General features: G+C 36.4%; 2 protein-coding genes across 3 annotated transcripts in view; one reads left to right on the plus strand and one right to left on the minus strand.

The window, feature by feature from the left end:
• The first annotated feature begins 280 nt into the window (after positions 1-280).
• The window catches only part of LOC128735609 (sialin), a 28,337-nt gene continuing 8,258 nt past the window's right edge, over positions 281-20,359 (plus strand). Inside the window, exons 1-3 of the mRNA XM_053830093.1 lie at positions 281-320; positions 12,443-12,657; positions 12,789-13,025. Coding sequence (XP_053686068.1) covers positions 281-320; positions 12,443-12,657; positions 12,789-13,025 — 492 coding nt within the window. The remainder of the gene's footprint in view (positions 321-12,442; positions 12,658-12,788; positions 13,026-20,359) is intronic.
• LOC128734034 (protein FAM151B) lies at positions 13,266-14,540 on the minus strand. Of its 2 annotated transcripts, none has more exons than XM_053828007.1 (3): positions 14,456-14,540; positions 14,133-14,243; positions 13,266-14,054 (listed from the first exon to the last, which is right to left on the minus strand). In XM_053828007.1, the coding sequence occupies exons 2-3, from the start codon at positions 14,224-14,226 to the stop codon at positions 13,327-13,329; spliced, it is 822 nt and encodes a 273-aa protein (XP_053683982.1). In that variant the 5' UTR covers positions 14,227-14,243; positions 14,456-14,540; the 3' UTR covers positions 13,266-13,326. The 2 variants fall into 2 exon arrangements, with proteins under 2 accessions (XP_053683982.1, XP_053683981.1); XM_053828006.1 differs by lacking the exon at positions 14,456-14,540 and adding an exon at positions 14,311-14,446.

Genomic DNA, 20,359 nt, shown 5'->3' on the forward strand with positions numbered 1-20,359 from the left:
ATCATCAAGTTCACGGCCGACGTTCACCCGGAAACGTGGAATCAGGAAAGCGCGATGTGAATTTAAAAATCTCTATTGAAGTTATAAGTTATTTCTGAGCCAAGACCAAAAACAATTTCGCGTTTGTTAGTGCTAAAATAGTGATAGGAAAGGCAACGACGTTCATAGCGTTATTGAACCCATCCAGGGGTTAGTGACATACAGGACCAGTTTTCATCGCAAGGCTTCTGACTTACGTTTGTAGCTGTTGGTGCCGAAAAATATAACCCACCGCATCAAAATGGTACTGAATCCTCTAGTGCATTTCATTAAAACGGCAGGTAAGTAACTTCTAGAAAAGAAAATCCTACTTCAAATCTAAATGTGAACTAATTGATTCATTGCTTGCTCGCAAAACTATTAAATCGGAATCATTATCGCATAGCCGACAAGCGATTAAACATGCAAAATTCACACGAGTTCCCATTGGCGACTGCAGTCGCACTAATCATTGGCTGAAATCTCTTACACGCAAATCTCATCGTAACAAAACCCGACTCAATTAGTTGCTGTAAGTTCTACTATACAACAGTTTTCGTGAACTGTGAAAAATTATATCGTTGAAATCACTCATAAAAATCAAATACATCTTCCGAAGCTAATGACACCGCACTAACTAGCTACCTACATGCTATAATTTGAAACCGGGTGGGTGGTTGTTTGTTAATATAGCAAGCAACAAGCGGGGTTTGTCGCTTGTCGAGGAAAGTAGATAAAATTAATTGTCATGCGAATTGCACTGAAGCGGCTATCGCCGCTGAAAACTCATAGAGCTACTCAAAACAACATTTAAGACGGAAAAGTATCTAACTAATCATAGTTTAACGGAAAGATTTCGATGGAACTTATAAGACAACGCTAAAAGACTATTTAAATACTGTTGAACAATCGTAAGTTGACGCAAAGCTCACAGTCGGATGATGTTACGTTACTTGTACGTGTGAAGTGACAAACAATGATATGTTCAAACAACAAAATCACGAAAAGGCGCGAAAAAAATATAAAATCGATTTAATTGCCTTGGTTGTAGAATGTTAATGATGAGGAGTGGTTTAGTGGAGCTAACATTTCAAAATGTGGGTACACGGTTACCAAAAAACTATTCACTATTGGAAAATAATCGAGCACAAACGGATAAAGAAAATTTGATGGTATATAATTGTTCGCAAATATTCATTAAAAATGTTTTGTGACTCATTCCAACGCAATGTATTATCCATAACTATTCCAGAGATGCAAATCAATACTGATGAATGCTCTTTAGCTATGTTTAGCCTAATTTCAGATCATTTTCCCGTCCTTCTATTGCCCTCGAAAGCATTTTTAAGCGAAATTTGAAATCAATTTCTTTGTTGGTTTTTACTAGCCATCAGAGATATATTTTGCAACGATTCTATACTTAATGTAGATAAGTTGTTCGACTTTGGCGGCCATTAGAGTCCTGAATTATAATCATTGTCAACTCGGCCTTCTTGGATCTTTAGAAACGTTAGAAACGAATTACTTCGGTATTCGGTCTTTTCGGGCACTTGGAAATTAACCTTCAATGATTTGAAGACTAATCTGAGATAACTTTCTTTAAATGTTACCAAAAACTTATAAAGTAGACCTATATCAGGTCATGTAGGGGAAAGTAGTCAACAGTGAGACAACAGGAACAGTGAGTCAGTGGGAATGGCTACGCCAGATCCATATTTTCATGGAAAGTGAAGTATGTGAACCTACATCGCATAGTGTAGTTTGAGAAAAATTTGTTGATTTTTTAATATATTTTCCGATAAAATTAGTCAAAGTAAATTTTTTTGCAATCACAAGCAAAACACATATTAAATTGAAATTTAAATTACTGCATGGCAAAAACGCAAAGCCATGGGTATAAACGTCCTTCAGGACTTGACCCTTCTTTAGCGACAGACTTCGCAGCAGGTTATTAGCGTACAGGAAAATTACGGGGCTAGTGCAAAGATCCTATTTATTCTGTAGCGGCACCGATCAGTTGAGATTCGAACATACGACGGCTTGTTAGGCTAGCATCGTACCCCGAAGCTAATTGGGCGGGCATTACTGCCTGCCTTTTGTCAACCACCAAGCGCTGCTTTTTATGTCAAAAAACATGTGTGTTTGGTTTGGTGAAAAACCATCTAGACGTTCCGGAGTTATAACGGAACAGACATTTATACTCATGTTCCTCGCCCCCAGCCCTCTTGTGGCTTTTTCTCAGTCAGCTCACTCTTCTATCATGTGGCTTATTATGCATCAGTTTGCTCTCTGAAAAACTAGCATTAATCCACCTAGCGGTGTGACCTAGCCTTTCTACTGCCGCAATAAATATTTTTTAATTTCCTAGGAACATCTATAATTAACTTGACTATATTTTTAAATATCCGTTCCTCAGAGGTGGGTACCGCTAATCAGCTAGCCGCTAACCTTTTAGCCAGCGAGTAGTGCGTTCGCTAGGGTTCAAATCTGTTAGCGCTTTCATTAGCTTCCGATAAGTTCGGAAGGTAATAGAAGCGCTAGCACATTTAAAACCTAGCGAACGTGCTACTCGCTAGCTAAAATGTTAGCGGTTAGATGAATAGCGGTGCCCACCTCTGCCGTTCCTTATTTTTCAAAATTCTTATATCTGAGAAAAAATAATATCTGAATCTGAAAAAATAACTGAGTAGAGCATTAGATATGAAAAACGAAAAAGTGCAATAGGACTTTTTATTAGTTGGTGCTCTTTCAGGTAATTATTTTTGCATGCAAAACGAAACTAGAGCTTCTTTTGAATAAACTTTAATGAAAAAATAGTCACTAGTTTGATCGTATCGTTTATATGATATTGCCCTTTAGGTGTTTTAGGAAACGATGAGATCAAAGAAACAAGAGCAGCGCAATAAACATGCTTGAGGATGGCCATATGACCGACATAATTTTCGGCGCTTGTTATTTTTCCTGATATGAGTGGACCCATATTAATTTATGTTTTAAAATATGATACATGACATATGATATTATCTTTTAAAGTGTCACTAGCGAAAACAAATTGTACAGAATTATTAGTATTTCTTCCTCTTTTTCATATAAAATTTCTAAGCTCTAGCATCTATTGATTGGAAAAGCATCTATTGATGAGCAAAATTTGTTTGAAATTGGTATAAATTTCTTTGGGAAAATCAACTCATTAGTATTTTAAATACTATACACCACTATACCTATATGATTAAATCAAATACTTTTCTTCGCTTTTTGCTTTGCTCGTCCGATTGCGAGTACCTAACAGCAAGTAAAGAAAATGACAATTGAAATGTTCCTCACTCTTCTTATATTTCTATGCAAATTTTAAAATTGCAAATCGCATATACACACATACACGCATACATACATACATACATACTTACATACATACATTCATACATACATACATACATACATACATACATACATACATACATACATACATACATACATACATACATACATACATACATACATACATACATACATACATACATACATACATACATACATACATACATACATACATACATACATACATACATACATACATACATCCCAAGTAACAAATTTAATTTTAAGATGCACTTGAAGAGGTTTCAAGCATTTGCTCCTTAAAACCGAATATAAAACTTGCAATTCTACAAATCTGTGATAAAACAGCCATAAAACCCTTATGAATCTGGGGAGGCCCACACTAAAGAAGGTTCTCAAGAATATTTCTAAAGGTCCTTTTAAAACTTGTAATTCTTATCGATATGTATTTATAGTGACTTCCAAGAGTCGGTTGAAACTAAAAGAAAACCACCACAAGTGTTGATGATTTTATGGTTGTCGTCTCAAAGAACACTTGCAAGACATCATACACTTTTCACAGTTTTAATTTTTTTAAATTGACTAAAAGCTATAAGAGAAAAAGCATTCACAGATATTGCTTTTCCAAAGTGGATATAAATGAAAATTGAAAATAAAAGCAGCTGCTTTGTTGTCAGTCAATGAGAAATTTTCATGTCACGCTCAGTTTGTCGATGTTTTGTGACATGAAAGTTAGAAAATTTTAACGCGCCGGTTATTTTCGCTAGATTATTAAAAAATTTAATTAATAAAAAAAAATTCAATAGTTTCATGAAGAAGTTGATAGCTACCAAATTTTTAACAAATTGCGGCAAAAAGTCTTTTAAGTGTCCGAACATTTATTTAAAAATATAAGATCACTTATGGTATTGCATAACAACATATTTATAATTCTAGCCAATGCAATTGGCTAGAATTTTAAAAGTAATCAAAATAGTTCTGTTCGCCATTTTTTCAATGGTTTTATCTAAATCAACCTGAAAGCGCTTATTAGACTAACATTTCTTGCACAAGACAAAGAAAAATTTTCCAAGAGGTCGATAAGTTCATCTATACTTATTGTATTCTTGAAGAAGACAATTTGTGCTTGAACAAGAATTGTTTGAATTACTTAAGGGGACCAAGTTTTTTGCAAGATAATCATTCTAGTATAAACAAAGAAAACGTCAACAAAGTGCCAATGTAAGATGTTTTTTGTGCTGGAGGTTCACCTACTTATATTGAGTTTAATATTTTTTAAGTACAGCAGTCATTATGATTACCCATATAAATTGATTTTAAAAATTAAAAGTGGGCTGCACGGCAGTTCCATGCGTAAAGTTTAATCTGCAAAATTTTTTATATACTTTGTCGTTACAACCGTCTTTAAAAAAATATGCTTCAACTGCTTCAACCCCTTCGAACATTTTCCCAACACCGGCTAATGACCTCTATATTCAGTTTAAAAAATATAAACAACTCTACAAACCGGCACCGGAACCGCCTCCGCCAAAATACAATCGAACCAAATTTTCTAATAACATACAACTCTATCATTGATGCATCATCACCGGCATAGTCCTTCCTCAGCTCATTTGAAAATCTTCATTGTTTTTTGATTTCGCTGATTTTTCGAATGAAATCTTGCTAAAGTTTCGTGCTAAAGTATTTGTTTAATTTTCTCCTGGTTCAGATGCCCATTTTGACAGATCAGTTGTTTACGCTCGAATGTTCTTTCTTCAGAGTATGATTTCTCTTACAAGAATATACGGTTTTAAGACGGTTTTATGGCAGCATTGTTAAGACAAACCAATCTTGCAGAAGAATGTCATAAATTTTTGTCAAAACTATTGCTAGGCTTTAAGGAGCGTCGTTTTTGAGCAGAAATCAAGTATCCTTTAAAACCACTTAGAAGGTGAATTACACTTATTGATATTTATTTCAGTTTTATGCGTGTTTCTTCAAGTCTCCTTCAATCACACTTCAGAAATGTTAATCAAATAAGATAACATTCACTTGAGGAAAAACATTATAAAACCTGATAGATTTTGCAATGCTCTGATAAAACTACTATAAGAAATGCATAAGACAAATTTGCTATTGGATTGTTACTTGGGATACATACATACATACATACATACATACATACATACATACATACATACATACATACATACATACATACATACATACATACATACATACACGCATGCATACATACATACACATACATAACACATACATTGAATACAATCGACCCTTGATTAATTTATTTCGATTTTATACATTTTAACGGTTTAATATACGGCGCTGAAGTGTAAAGTTTGAATAACTTTTGAATCAATCGTCCGATTTTCAGTAACTTGGTCTCGTTTTATAGAACTCAACAGTAACTTTCAAATGATAATAAATTGTAGGATGTTTCCTATTGAATTAATGCTTATATGCAACAAAAAGCAGTTTTAAATACATTTTTTTCACATTTATTTATGTAACTTTCAAACCACAAGCCCATTCGTCATGAAATCTTGAAGTTAAGGTTTTAAAAGACTCCCCTTTCATATGCAATCAATTTTATTCAAATCGGTTAAGGGACCTATGAGATAATGAAGTCCCATATTTTTCATATTTTTATACATAACTTTTGAACTAAAAGTCCGATCAGTATGAAATTAAATAGCGAACAATGGGACACCTAGACCTTTCATTTGACACTAAGATCATTAAAATCGGTCCAGCCATCTCCGAGAAATGTTGGCTCAATCAAAAGCGCTCCACACACACACACACACACACACACACACACACACACACACACACACACACACACACACACACACACACACACACACACACACACACACACACACACACACACACACACACACACACACACACACACACACACACACACACACACACACACACACACACACACACACACACACACACACACACACACACACACACACACACACACACACACACACACACACACACACACACACACACACACACACACACACACACACACACACACACACACACACACACACACACACACACACACACACACACACACACACACACACACACACACACACACACACACACACACACACACACACACACACACACACACACACACACACACACACACACACACACACACACACACACACACACACACACACACACACACACACACACACACACACACACACACACACACACACACACAGAAAATGCTCAGTTTTCGAAACTGAGTCGAATGGTATATGACATTCGTCCCACTAGGCTTTCTTTCGATTTTCGGTTTTTCGAGTGATTCCTATACCTTTATACTATATTTTCATATAGTAGAAAGGCAAAACCTTAAAACGAAAGCGAAATAATCCCTCCTCGATGGCACCCCCTCCTTAATCCCCCCTCTTATCTTCAAGTTACTTGTACAGCTGCAATCGGTCTAAATGCAAACAAAACGCCATTCCTTTTACTTATTTTGGACCTCCCCCTTGTTAAATACCCCCTGCGCTGCGTCAAGTTCGATTAAGAACCGTCCAAAGGTTTCAAAGTTACTGTGGAGCATACATTCAAGCTCACGTTCCTGTCAATCTCCCCTGTTAACTCCCTTTCCCGCCCAATTAGCTCCGGGGTACGATGCTGGCCTAACAAACCAATCGTCGCATGTTCGAATCTCGACTTTACTTATTTAGACCTCCCCTCTTGATAAAGACCACCCGCCTTTTTGTCAACTCTCCAGTGCTGATTCCCTTATGTCAAGAAATATGTGTATAAAATTTGGTGGAGAACGGTCAAGGATTATCATTATACACGACTGAAAATCAACTTGGGCAATGTTTATTAAGCTTTAGTTACGATTCCGAATTTTTCAAGAGTTTTTTACAATAATTGTCGCTTATTGATGTACGATTTGGTGCTAGTTGTATATTCCCCCTTTCAATAATCAAGCTGCTTGTACAACTGCTATCGTTCCAAATGCAAGAGAAACGCCCTTGTAAGAGACCGTCAACCCCCCTGCGCTGTTTACTTGAGGTCAAAAATTATTTTATTTAACAAACGACTGACCGATTTAACAAACGAAGAACTGACCAGACGTTTCGGAGTCATCCCCTCGGGAGTACAAAAATTACTCGGTATACAGTAATGTTGAATTTTGGGCTGACAAAATGGGGAAACTGACAAAATCGGAAAAAAAATTTTCGAAATTTTTCTCAAAGTTCAAGACCCAAGACCTTGCAATATCGAAGACTTCTAGTAAAAATTAAATTTTAAACCTCAATTGGTCAACCGAAAGCTCAATGAACCGGGCACAGCACACTGGTCCAGAACCTTTTTTGGTGCGCATTAGCTTTGAGCGGGAAAACTTGATTTTAGGTTGATGGAACCTTTGGAAGACTTTCTTAAAATTGAACTTAAAATTAAAATTAAAAAAAATTAAAATTAAAATAAAAATTCTTGTAATAAGTTCTGCAAAGTTTTACAGCATATTATTACAAGAAATTTTGCTGAAGACAGTAACCTTCTATCTCTTAACCAAAGATAGAAAAATCCTATTTCTCATAAATGAAAAATCGTTAAAATCAGTTTTTCTGTTTTTGCTGTTTTTATAGTTGTTTGAATTTTTCATGTTTTACAAAGTTGTACAAATAGTAAAAATACACAACATTGCTGAACATAATATACCTCTATCTTTGCTTCTTTAGAAACTATAGTACTTTTACTATAAAAATACTCTAATTTTGACCCCGAATTACTCGCAAGCAGGTTGAAAAGTTTTATAAATTATGTTTGAAAGCACAAAAGTTAAACAAAATTTATAAGCTGACAAAATCGGGATAAAAAGCTGATAAAATCGGGAGTAAACGAAATCGGGAGCTGACAAAATCGGAACATTACTGTATTTGTGTATATGTCCTCATCAGATAAATGATGGCACCGGCAAGATGGGCAAGGCACATCGAGCCAAAGATGCTGATACGGCGAAACATACAATAATGCTACCGTTCCTCGTTAACCCCCGTAATTATGCATCGGTTTGTTCTTTATTGTTCTATGAAGATTCTTATCGACCTTTTCGCGTGCATAATGGCGGCTAGTGGGTACACCTTTCGGAGAACGTTAGCATACCTTTGGCAACTTCATTTACATCAAGTTGATATTTCCAGCCTTAATTGTTGTTGTAGAAGTTTCAAGCACGTATGCAGAGTTCCCAAAAGCAAATAAACATTGTCGAAAACTTACCCACTAGCCGCCATTGAGCGCGCGAAAAGGTGGATAATGGAAACGAAACATTTTTTTTTGTATATTCCTCCTCGGTGGAACCCCCTCTTTTCACACAGTCACTTGCACAACTGCAATCGGTCTCAATGCAAGAGAAACGCAGCTCCTTTTACTTACTGTACCTTCCCTTCTCTTTAAACCCCCCCCCCTTTACTTTTGTCAACCCCCCAGTGCTGATTCCCTTATGTCAAGGAACATGTGTGCCAAGTTTGGTGAAGAACGGTCAATGCGTTCTGAAGTTATAGCGGAACATACAAACATACAAATAAAAAGTTTTTCGACTTCGAGTAGTTTTTGAATTATGCAAGAATTTCTGTTTTATTTGTGTAATATTTTGTTTGTATTATATACTTTGTTTTTTTTTGTATTATATACTAGCTGACAAGCTTGTCACAAATTAAACTGAGTTGTACATAAGTCGTGAATGTCGGATGACCTTTGTCACAATCTCGAGTTTTGCAAGTTTCTGAGGAGTTCATGAGAGGTTTAATATACAAATTTTTCTCACAGTAAAGTAGAAAACAACTCCCTCCATTACTTAATCTGATAAAATAATGCGGATAGCATTAAAATATTCGCCATGATTATATTACATTTCGCCGAATACCATTTTGCGGAACACTAGTTCTCGGTTGACCATAACGTGGAATATAGAGTTTCGCGGAATACCATTTCGCGAAAAAGCTTACACGGGATGTACCATTTCACAGAAAGTGTTTTCGTGGAAAGTACCATTTCGTAGGGGTTATCTAGTGTTACTATTGATAGTTTTTGGTGGTCTTGTTATTGACTAATGTTTTCTGGAAGAGTCTAAAATTTCTCGAGTTCGATTAGTATTTCTGTTTTATTTGTATGAGAGTCCTTATCCCCCTACCACAGGGGTGAGGGGACTAAAACCATCATAAAAAATCCCGCCTCCACAACCCCCCACATTCAAAGTTGGTTCCATTTGGTTGATTAGTTCTCTAGTTATGAGGAAATTTGTACATATTTCATTTGTATGGGAGCTTCCCCTGGGGTTTTAATTCCCCTCCTAAAGAGGGGAGGGGTCTCAATGCACCATAGAAAAAGAATTTGCCTCCCAAATTCCCACATGCCAAATTTTGTTCCACTTGCATGATTAGTTCTAGAGTTATGAGAAAATTTGCATCTCATTTGTAAAAAGGGGTGGGGTCCTAATTCATTATAGAAAAAATTCTTGCCTCCAAAAACCTTCATATGCCAAATTTGGTTCCATTTGATTGATTAGTTTTCGAGTTATGAGGGAATTTGTATTTTATTTGTATGGGAGCCCTCCTAAAGAGGGTCTCATTGCACCATAGAAAAAATTCTTGTCTCCTAAAACACTCACATGCCAAAATTGGTTCCATTTACTTGATCAGTTCTCGACTCTCCAGTTTTTAAGAAATTTGTGTTTCATTTGTATGGGAGCCCCCCTCTTAGAGACAAAAGAGGCCTTAATTCACTGTAGAAAAAATTCATGGCTCAAAATACCCTTACATGCCAAATTTGGTTCCATTTGCTTGATTAGTTCTCAAGTTGCTCAGAAATTTGTGTTTCAGGGGGGGTCTCAAACCATCGTTCGTACTCTAGTCTAAAAATTTTATTAATTGTTTTCTTTCGTTTTAGGCAAATTTTTACCTCTCTTCCAGTGATTTGCAACTTAATTTGTCGTGTTTTTTGTCATTGGTGATCATTATAAGATTAGATTCACTTTAACATCATTTTCTTTTTCGTCTTGTTTGTCTGGTAAATATTTAGAAACGTTTTTCAATGATCTCAAACCCAGAACCTTCCTTATTTGAGGTCGGAAGTTGAAATAATATCAGATCTATGTTTCATGCATTTCGAAACCACCTTGCATTAGCAACCAAACATTGGCCTTTGATTGCAATATGTAACCAAAGAAACGTTCGAAACGTTTTACGTCCATCAGTGATAATCTCTGATTAGCGAGAATTTTACATGTACAATTTTTTCGAGGCAAACGCTTTTTGCTAAGAAGATTTTTCTCGCAATTTGAAACCTTTTACGCTATTATTTGCAATACAAATTTATTCATGTTCGGTATCCACTATATCTCTCAATAATTTACGTCCAATTAAAGCAGTTTTGATGTGGCTGCTAACTAATCTTGTGCTTTAAAACCAGTCTTCCTTTTTACTGCTGTTGTTTTGGTTACTGCTAATCAAAACCACAAAAATTTAATTCCGCCTAAAGATCAGAACGACCCAAATTCCCATTGTCTAAGTCAGGAACTTGTTCTACTGCAGTTCTAAGCACTTAGCACAGAATGTGTCACTTATCTATCTTCTTTTTAATAGATCGGCCGATACTTGCTGCGGGGTATTCTTCCTTCTATGACAACCTTCGATACGATTAACACATGTAGCCATATGGTTCGATACATACCGGCACAATAGTTAGAGAGCGACATGGACGACGCCTCTCTACGTGCCATTGCACTTAGGCAAATCGAGCGTACATTTATCGGCACTGAATGTCTCGAGTTGCTGGTGGCTGCACACTGAGGATCTTTTCCGTAAGCCGGCGCACCGGCAGCCAAACTGACGACACTTGCGGTAATGGCTGACTTTGCTACTGCAGCTTTGATGGTTGCAGCCTGGTTATAAATATTTCTCGTATTAAGCACTACGTGACACGCATAGCACGACGGAAGCACAGTTTGGACACCTCTTGGTTATATACCTTTGGAAGTCTGTCCCGCATATTCAAATGGTAATTTAGTTGGCAAATGGTTGGGGTTTGATGGTCAGCTTCGCGGTGATATCTAATAGGAGCTAGTAGCCATGCTATTTGCTAAATATCCTTGCAACTCAAATATATATGAATACAAATGGTTCATGCTTTTGCATTTATTTATTTCGACTGATCTTTTTAGACATTTCTAACCCAAAAAATGTCCAATTATTTTATTGGACTTTACCATTTATCACAAATTGCTAGAATTAAAGCTTGATTAATCTGTTTTTGCCAGTATAACATTACATTGGAATAAGTTAAATCACCGGAAAATAACTATTTTCGGTATTAGACTTTAGGTATTAGACTTAGAACTGGATTAACCTCTCATGTCTAATACTATGACACATTCCGACGCATCGGAATGGTTTAAACCGGCTGTCATCAAGTATACCACAGTTTGCGGTTCGCAAGAAATACAAAGCGTCGTCAAGCCAAACTTCTAGTGCTATTATTAGACTGACCGGCAAGCGGCTGCACATGTGTTGCACTGAAAGTTAAACAACCATTACGAGAGCTTTGCTGCGTGAAGATAGGTAACGAATGGTAGATAGTCCATTTTATCGCACGGAGTCAGGCTGAAAAACGTGACAATCAGTGTGATACGTTGGGTGTACGGTATGTCGTCTTTTTTCTGCATGATCCACTATTGCACAAGTATGGGAACTGATAAACTTGCCTCGAGAACAGCTGTAGAAAAGTAAAATTTGCTGACAAAGCTTACAAAGGCTTGCAAAAGAATTGTTTCTAATTCAACTGAGTTTACAATTACCAAAGTGAATGATATCTTTCAGTGCCGTCATCCTGGGTTAAATTACAGCACTTTCAAACATAAAGTTGATACAGCTTTCGAAATGTTCAAATCCAAATGCAAATAAAAAATATTGAAAAGATTCAACCGCCTTGTGGTTCACAAGTCGTGGAAGCCAATTAGATGCCTCGGAATGTCTCCCAAATGGTAAAAAGTAAAACTATAGATCGTTATTATTGTTATTTTCAGAACGGATCCCCACTCGTTTCAGCGTGGCCGCCATGCTGTTCATGTCATGTTTTATCAGTTACATGTTGCGGGTCAACATGTCGGTTAACATCCTTGCGATGGTTAAACCCAGCCAGTCAAACGCTCCACGTGCTAGTGCGCTGGTAGCTAACAACCACACCCAACCAGCCGATAATACCACTTCCATTGCATTTTCGATTCCTGCACCGATAGATGTGAGTATAAAACAGTCACAGAAGGAACATTAATTTATTTACATTATCAACTTGAAGAGATGCTAACCGTTCTACGCGAAATTATTGATATGATTGATCATTACATTTTGTATTGCTTATTCTGTTCTCAGTATGGACCACGCTATAACTGGTCGTCGCACGATCAAAGTGTCATTCTCGGTGCCTATTTCTATGGGTACTTACTGACGTCGCTCCCGGCGGGAGTCCTGGCGGAGAAGTTCGGCGGACGGGCACTAGTCGGTTATACGCTTGCGTTCAGTGCCCTTTTAACGGCGCTTACGCCTCTTGCTGCCTCCTATGGTTTGTGGGCAATCGTTACCAACCGAGTTATGCTGGGTGTATGTGGTGTAAGTAGATAAGTTATTCTATATTTGTATGGTGTAATTCTAGTGAATCAAAAGTTTTCTATGTTATAGAGACCTCCATAAGGGCATACCGAATACAATAATTTACATCGAATTCGCTTGTAAGCCATCAGCAATATAAAACTCTACCAGACTTCTTTAAAACCACCAAAAATTCAGAATATTTGGAAATAATTAACACAGGCTTTCGGTTTATTGTTAAAAGGCTTACGTCTATAAACTGCACAGTATACATTTAAAATAGGCATTTATTCTCTTGACTCTGTGTTAGTCTGTGCTTTGTCTATTGCGCAAAACTACAATTCAAATTAAGCTGTTCCTTCAACTCCTCGGGAACGTCTACATATATTTTATCCTCACCCAAATCCGCTATGAATCGATTCAGCTTTTCCACGTTTACCGCATCTCCAGCGCTGGACCAAATTGTAAACGTAACTTTGTTCGTATCGCTCAAGGCAGAATAAAGTTCAGTTAATTCCTTCTGACTATTAGCAGCAATACCTGCTCGTATAGGGAATGTAATATCAAGATCTACTTTATTAACTTTAATTGTATCTATCATCTGAAGGATGTTTTCTTCTGAATATTGTCCTTCGTTAGGATCGTTGCCCCATTTCGTGGTCCATCCTATAGATACGGCTACGGATGATAAACTCTTTACCGAGTGAAAAAAGCGTGCAGGATCAACGGGAACAGTAACCGTATTGTTAACAGGTCCCGGTAAAATGTCAGCATTAATCCATGTCGTGAAACGCTGGGTATCATAAAATGCTTGAATGATCTGAACTGATTGCTCGAACGCTTCGATGGACTTAAAATCCAACTTAATTCCTTTGACTTTATTCACATCAGCTAAACTATTGAAATTGTGAACTTGTTCGAGAAAACTCCTCAATGACAAATCTGATTTAGTAGCCGGAGGATGTGCCATGATTGGAATCAAATTACGATTTTCATTGTCACAATCCAGGTAACCTAACCCAATATCTGCTTCGATAAAATCGATGTCTCCTGTGAAGAGAGAACGTATGTAAAGCATGTACCGCTGCAGCTACTATGTATCAAATGGCATAATAGAGTATGTTTTACCTTTCAGCACAGCAGAGAGTAATTCATTACTGTTAACAGCATGAGCCCATGTAATACAAGTCAATTTGTTTCCCGGTTTATCAAGAGAAACCATATTCACGAAAAATCGTCCTGAAAAGATATAACATTTAGTATTAGTAACTAGCTTGGCATTACGTATCATTTGGCATTTTTTCACCAAATATTAATAAAACAGACAGAATGCACCACATTTTACACATTTCGAGGCTAGAGTTGATTATGAACTATGATTTGCTTCCACACGAAAGCAAAATAAACCTATTCATTTGTTTTATCACTTTATAAATGATTGACACACAAACCTATCAGTATTCCACAGCCAAATTTTACTCCTTCAGACGATCTTTGGCACTATATAAAACCGGCAACAGCAGATGTGTACGAAAACAAACGGAGTAGTACCTATACTAATACAGAAATAGATTTTATAAACTGACAGTAACTGGCAGCCCCAGCAGGAAATACATATAAACGAATCAGCTGTTTGTCATTATTTGAGTCTAGAATGAAAGATAAGGGCAAACACCGCGCAAAGTAAACAGTAGCGCAGCAGTAACATCTACAATGAATCAAAACGAACCAACCACAGTCTTAGTCGTCCACGAGTCGAATTAACAAGAAAAATCTACAGTGTGCATAAATGACACCCAACATAAATATAAAAGAAAACAAACGGTGAAGTGAGCATCGAGCATAAAGTACCTAGGTATTTGAGAGATTCTCTACTGCATATAATAGCAGTGTGTAAAGTAGCAATGAATGATAGTCCAACCTTGACATGTTGTGTCATCATTATCTTTCAGATGCAGTCGAGCCACGCGGCGTTCTATTCTGGTAAATTTTTAATGCACGAACGATTTTTTCTCTGAAAGAAATTATTCAGAACATTTGTGCATGCTATAAATAGACTCCTATAAAAAAATACCTACGCATACGCAAACTCGCGGTCCCAGACAATATAATGGTTTCTATTATAGGTACAGAAAGATCTTTTGAATTGAAAAAAACAGCAGACTTGTTGCACGGGTAAATAAAAAGGAATTTGAATTCTTCATGTGGAAACGATGAATTTGCTCAGAATTTATTGGATTGGTACTTATTAGAAGAAAAAGGCCATAACTCACATGCATACCGTAAGCGTGCCTAATTCTGCGCGCCACATAAGGTGCCCCGGGGCAAGTGGGACCTAAAAACACCTATGATTACTTTAAAATTCTTACAGCACAGAAACTCTTCTGTGGTATCACTTCGAAGGTTTAATTACAAAAAAGGACTATCGATTCACATGCAATGAATAGAAGAAGATTTTTCAAAATCATGGCGCTAGGTCCCACTTTCCTCATTTATCGGGGCAAGTGGGACCTATATTCAAATTTGATTAAAAAGCACAAAATGACAGAAAATTGTGTATGCTAACATACAGCAACGTTAAGGCCTTGAAAAAAGGCAACCAAAGATCATGTTTCGACCAACAGTTCATTCAAACACGCCGTATCAAAATCAGATTACTATTAAAGCACGACAGGCGACTTTACAATGAATATAAAAAGCAATTACGCAGAATCAGAAATGTAGGATTGTAACGCAATGTAGTTGAATATGAAGCTGTATCCAATTCTTGCGAAACGTAATGTATAATTAACCATTCTTTAATAGTTCGTAAATACGATTAACGGGTGACAACTAAAATTTTGGAATTTTTTCGAGGCTCCTAACTTAACAACAAACGAGCTCAGGGAGAAATGAGAGTGTGCATGTGTTAGCTCTTCCTATCCTCTTTCTGTCAGTATTTTTTGTTTTGTTTATGCTTGCCAAGTTTTGCTAAAAACTGCGTCAAAACAAGAAGCATTCCGCGAGCACGTTGTACACTTCAACGAACTTCCACAGAAATCTCGGGAAAAAGTTTACGGCACAACATTTAAAAAGCGAATATGTTGCGGCTTCGACTGTTTACCATATCCTAAGATGCCCAATAACTATTCGTAAGTAAGGTAGTGGAAGACCAGCCAAAATTATGGAGGCAGAAGAACATCGTTCACTTTCTCGTTTCTTCAACAACAAGCCCTCTGGTTTGGCTATAAGATGCACCAGACGAATGATTGAACAAAATTTTGATCCCGTTTCTACAAAAACATCATGCAGATGGACAATACGTGTTTTGGCCGGATAAAGCATCATCCCATTATGCCAAAAAAAACACAATCGTTCCTAAATACCCATTCGTTCCCATTTTTTCCTAAAAACCATGATCCGAAAAATCTGTCTTAATGCGCCCGATCGAAGATTTCTTTGGGATATTTAGTTCCTTGGTGTACAAAAATAACTGGAGAGCCACGAATTGCAAACAGTTGATTGGTAGAATCAAGAGATGCATTCGCAAAGTTGACATGACGGCCGTACAACGCTCTTGTTTCGACGTCATACGAAAGCTTCGCCGAACAGCCGACTACGGACCATTTTTAAATGTACACTTTTGTTTCCAACATTGGATAATGTATTTTTAATTTCGGTAAATCAGATCTTTTTCGTGTATCTTTGTCTTTTTTTTACAGCTTGAGAAAAAAAATTCCAAAATTTTAGTTGTCACCCGTTATAATCTGATTGTTCTACTATCCATAATGCGACAGAGCTAATAGTGAAACCACAGACTAAGTGAAACTATCATAACAAATAGTTACGCTACAACAACTATAACGCTTCATTTTTCCACTTCCAGTTGCAAATTAGCTTAATAATTATATCAATTTTGCCTTCCCAGATTCACATAACATCGGTTATGTAATATTATGTTCTTCAGAATAGGCCCAATTTGCTCCCTGATAAGCCATGTTAATGAACTTCTTTTATGGGTCCCCTTGGCTTGGCCCTTTTCGGTTCAATTCTAAAGTTTTACCAATTTAAATATTAGGTAATTGAACTGTAAATGTTCGGTAGTATATCTAAATAAGATTGGAAGCTTTGTGTTGAAAAACTTTATTTTTAATAGGTCCCATTTGCCGCGGGTGCTCTGAAGTGCCGCCTTCGTTTCGTCCCGTATATTTAATCCTCTAACGGGTAAGGCCGTCTGTAGACGGCCTTTGCTTTTGGAGCTCCAGAGCCACATATGTAATTTGTTTAGAATTGACAATATGAGAAATGTGTTCAGAACATTTTGACCATGGATTCAAAAGTTATCAATTACAAACAAAAATTCAGGAAAATGCCGAAAAAAATTATTGCGCAAAAGGGAATATCTTTACTTAAAAAAAGACATCTAGAACAAAATGATTGACCTCAAAATTTTTGTATGCATAATTTGCATGCTTTTTTTAAATTTTGTAATATATCTGAATTCAAAAAGTATTTGGATAGAGCGTTAGACATAGGGAATTAAAAAGAGAAAATGGACTTTTTTGACCTGGGGCTCCTCCAGACAATATACCATAGAGCTTTCTGACATTTCAAGCACCCACACTAGCGAACGCGAAATACGCGTGTATATACATGATGTTTACCTCATTTTGGGGAACAGCTGATGCTGGAGGAACAAACCGAAAAATAACGATTACTAGTTGTGTTTCTCCGTTTGCCACACTGCAGAACACTAATTTCGGTCAAATTTTCCATCCTGTTCCAAATTCAAGCACATATTTTGAAAATTTGCTGGTATTTAAGCCGGCGGAAGACGAAATTCATTCTGTACCTTGGTGACAAAGGAATGCATCTCTTTTGTTTACTGTTGTTGTTTGCTTCATTTTCAAGCACCAATACACACATAACTGGAAAGCTCTATTTTATGTTTTTTTAAGCGACATCAATATCAGCAATGTTGTTAGTTCGTAAAATGATCTATAATAGACATAATAACTAATTGTAATTATAATTATTTTTGCACGAAAATCAACACCTGAGCTTCTTTTGAATGTACTTTCATGAAAAAATAGATAGCCTGATTGCAACGTTTTTACGATATTTCCCGTTAGAAGGTTAACGCCGTTTGTCAAATTATACAACTAGTTATAGTGTGTAACTTGTTGACACACTAATTATGTTTACCTACTTTAAAAAAATATGTACTTTTACGAATGCCTGGGACCAAAATAAAAAGGTGCGTCCAACTTATGACACAAATTAACAACGACACTCAAATTAAAAATTTTGGTATTTAGAAAGCCAATTATAATTAAGTTCAGTTTAAGAAAATCGTATTGAAGCGATTAATGGGCTCTGTTCCCACTTACCCCGTATTCCCACTTGCCCCGGGGTACACTATAGTTACTATATATATAGTTCGGTGGATAGAAAATCGGGAGCCACATAAACGTCAAAAGCGGAGCCAAAAGTTTTTCAAAATCCAAAATGCAGGAGTAATGTAAAAAACCCGAATTAATCCACCTAGCGGCGTGACCTAGCCTTTCTACTGCCACAATAATAATTATTTAATTTCTCAGGAACATCTATAATTAACTTGACTACATTTTTAAATATCCGTTCCGTATTCCTCAAAATCCTTATTTGCCAGAAAAATTCACAACGTATTGCGTAGAATAATTATATTTTCTTTCCTTGGGTGCGTAAATACTTTAAGCGTCATTTATGTTATTTGATGAACACCTTATTTAGTTTTATAATCGGTTGGCCTTAACTTTCGGGTTTCAGAGCCACATACGAAACTTGTTTCGAACTGACAATATGAAATATGTGTTCATAGCAGATTTTTTGATATTTTTTTTGAGTGGTTTTTTTAGTGGTTTTTTGGGGTAGATTTTTTTGATATTTTGATATTAATACCATGCGTTCGAAAGTTAGCATCTTTGAAAAACAAGAGTTCAGAAAAATTATTATTATACTTCGCTTTTTTCTTAGCTGGCGCTCCTTCAGATAATTATTTTTGCATGAAAATCAAAACTTAAGCTTCTTTTGAATGTACTTTCATGAAAAGATAGTCATTAACTTGATCACATCGTTTTTACAATATTAGAGGGTTAGGAAAACAAGATGAGGTCGAAAAATAGTGCAAAAACTGCGCCATAAACATGCTTGAGAATGAGAAATATGATCAATATGATTTCCAGTGCTTGTCATTTTTGATTTATTAATAAAATATGATACATGACATAAGACATCTGTCCTTTAAAATGTCACTAACGAAAACAAATCTTACAAAGTTACTACCGTGCAACGTTTACTTCCTATTTTTCATATAACATTTCTAAGCTCTAGTATCTATGGATTGAAAAGAGCATCTATTAATGCGCAAAATTTGTATAAATTTATTTGGAAAAATCAACTCACTAGTATTTTGATCCTACACACCACTTGTACTTATATACTTAAATTAACTGCTTTTCTCCGCTTTTTGCTTTTCTTGTACAATTGTGAGTAACAGCAAGTGAAGAAAATGACTATTGAAATCTAAAAAAGAAAAGAAAAAACTTTTCGATTGAATCCCACTATTTAATATTTATTTGCGACAGATACGTAGTTCGCCTACGACGTGCAGGCTTCATCAGTGTCTTATTTCAAAGCGTATACGTATCTGTCGCGAATAAATATTAAATAGTGGAATTTACTGGCCATGGATGCATAGTCGACGTAACGATCAGCACCATGATTGTTGAGAAAACGCATTTTTATCGTGAAATAGAGCCATATAATGTTTGCTATAAACTTTTTTATTTATTTATTTATTACAAGTCTTCGACTAATTCGTACAGACTGTCTCTACATATTACTTATTCTATGTTTAAAGGTTAATTTACTAATGTTAAAATCATAGCACTCTGAGATATTGTCAAACTCTCTACAGCAAACATTAAACGGATTATTTTGGGCATATTGAGTACGATACACAGGAAGCCGAAGGAAATGAGGCTGGCGAGTAGGCCTTGGAGGCACGTTGATTGGAACACGGCTCAGCAAGTCGGGGCAGTCGATATTATTGCCAAGAAGGTCGAAAACAAAAAGCCGTTGCAGCAGTGTCCTTCTAGTTGTCAGCGTCGGTAGATGGATAAGCGCGCATCGGTTTTCATAATGCGGTAGACGAACAACGAATAATCTGTCTATTTAGTAGAGTTTATTAATCAAAAGAGGACTGATGGGGTTTCATGATTCATTCCTCATTTATTGTGTTTAAAAAATGCAAACGCCAGTTTATGTGAATAAATAGACTGGTTTTTGAACGATTATTCCCATAACTTGGCGTAAAGCTACAAAAACAAATAGGT

Source organism: Sabethes cyaneus, chromosome 2 (genome assembly GCF_943734655.1).
Source record: "Sabethes cyaneus chromosome 2, idSabCyanKW18_F2, whole genome shotgun sequence".
NCBI classification, from domain to species: Eukaryota; Metazoa; Arthropoda; class Insecta; order Diptera; family Culicidae; genus Sabethes; species Sabethes cyaneus.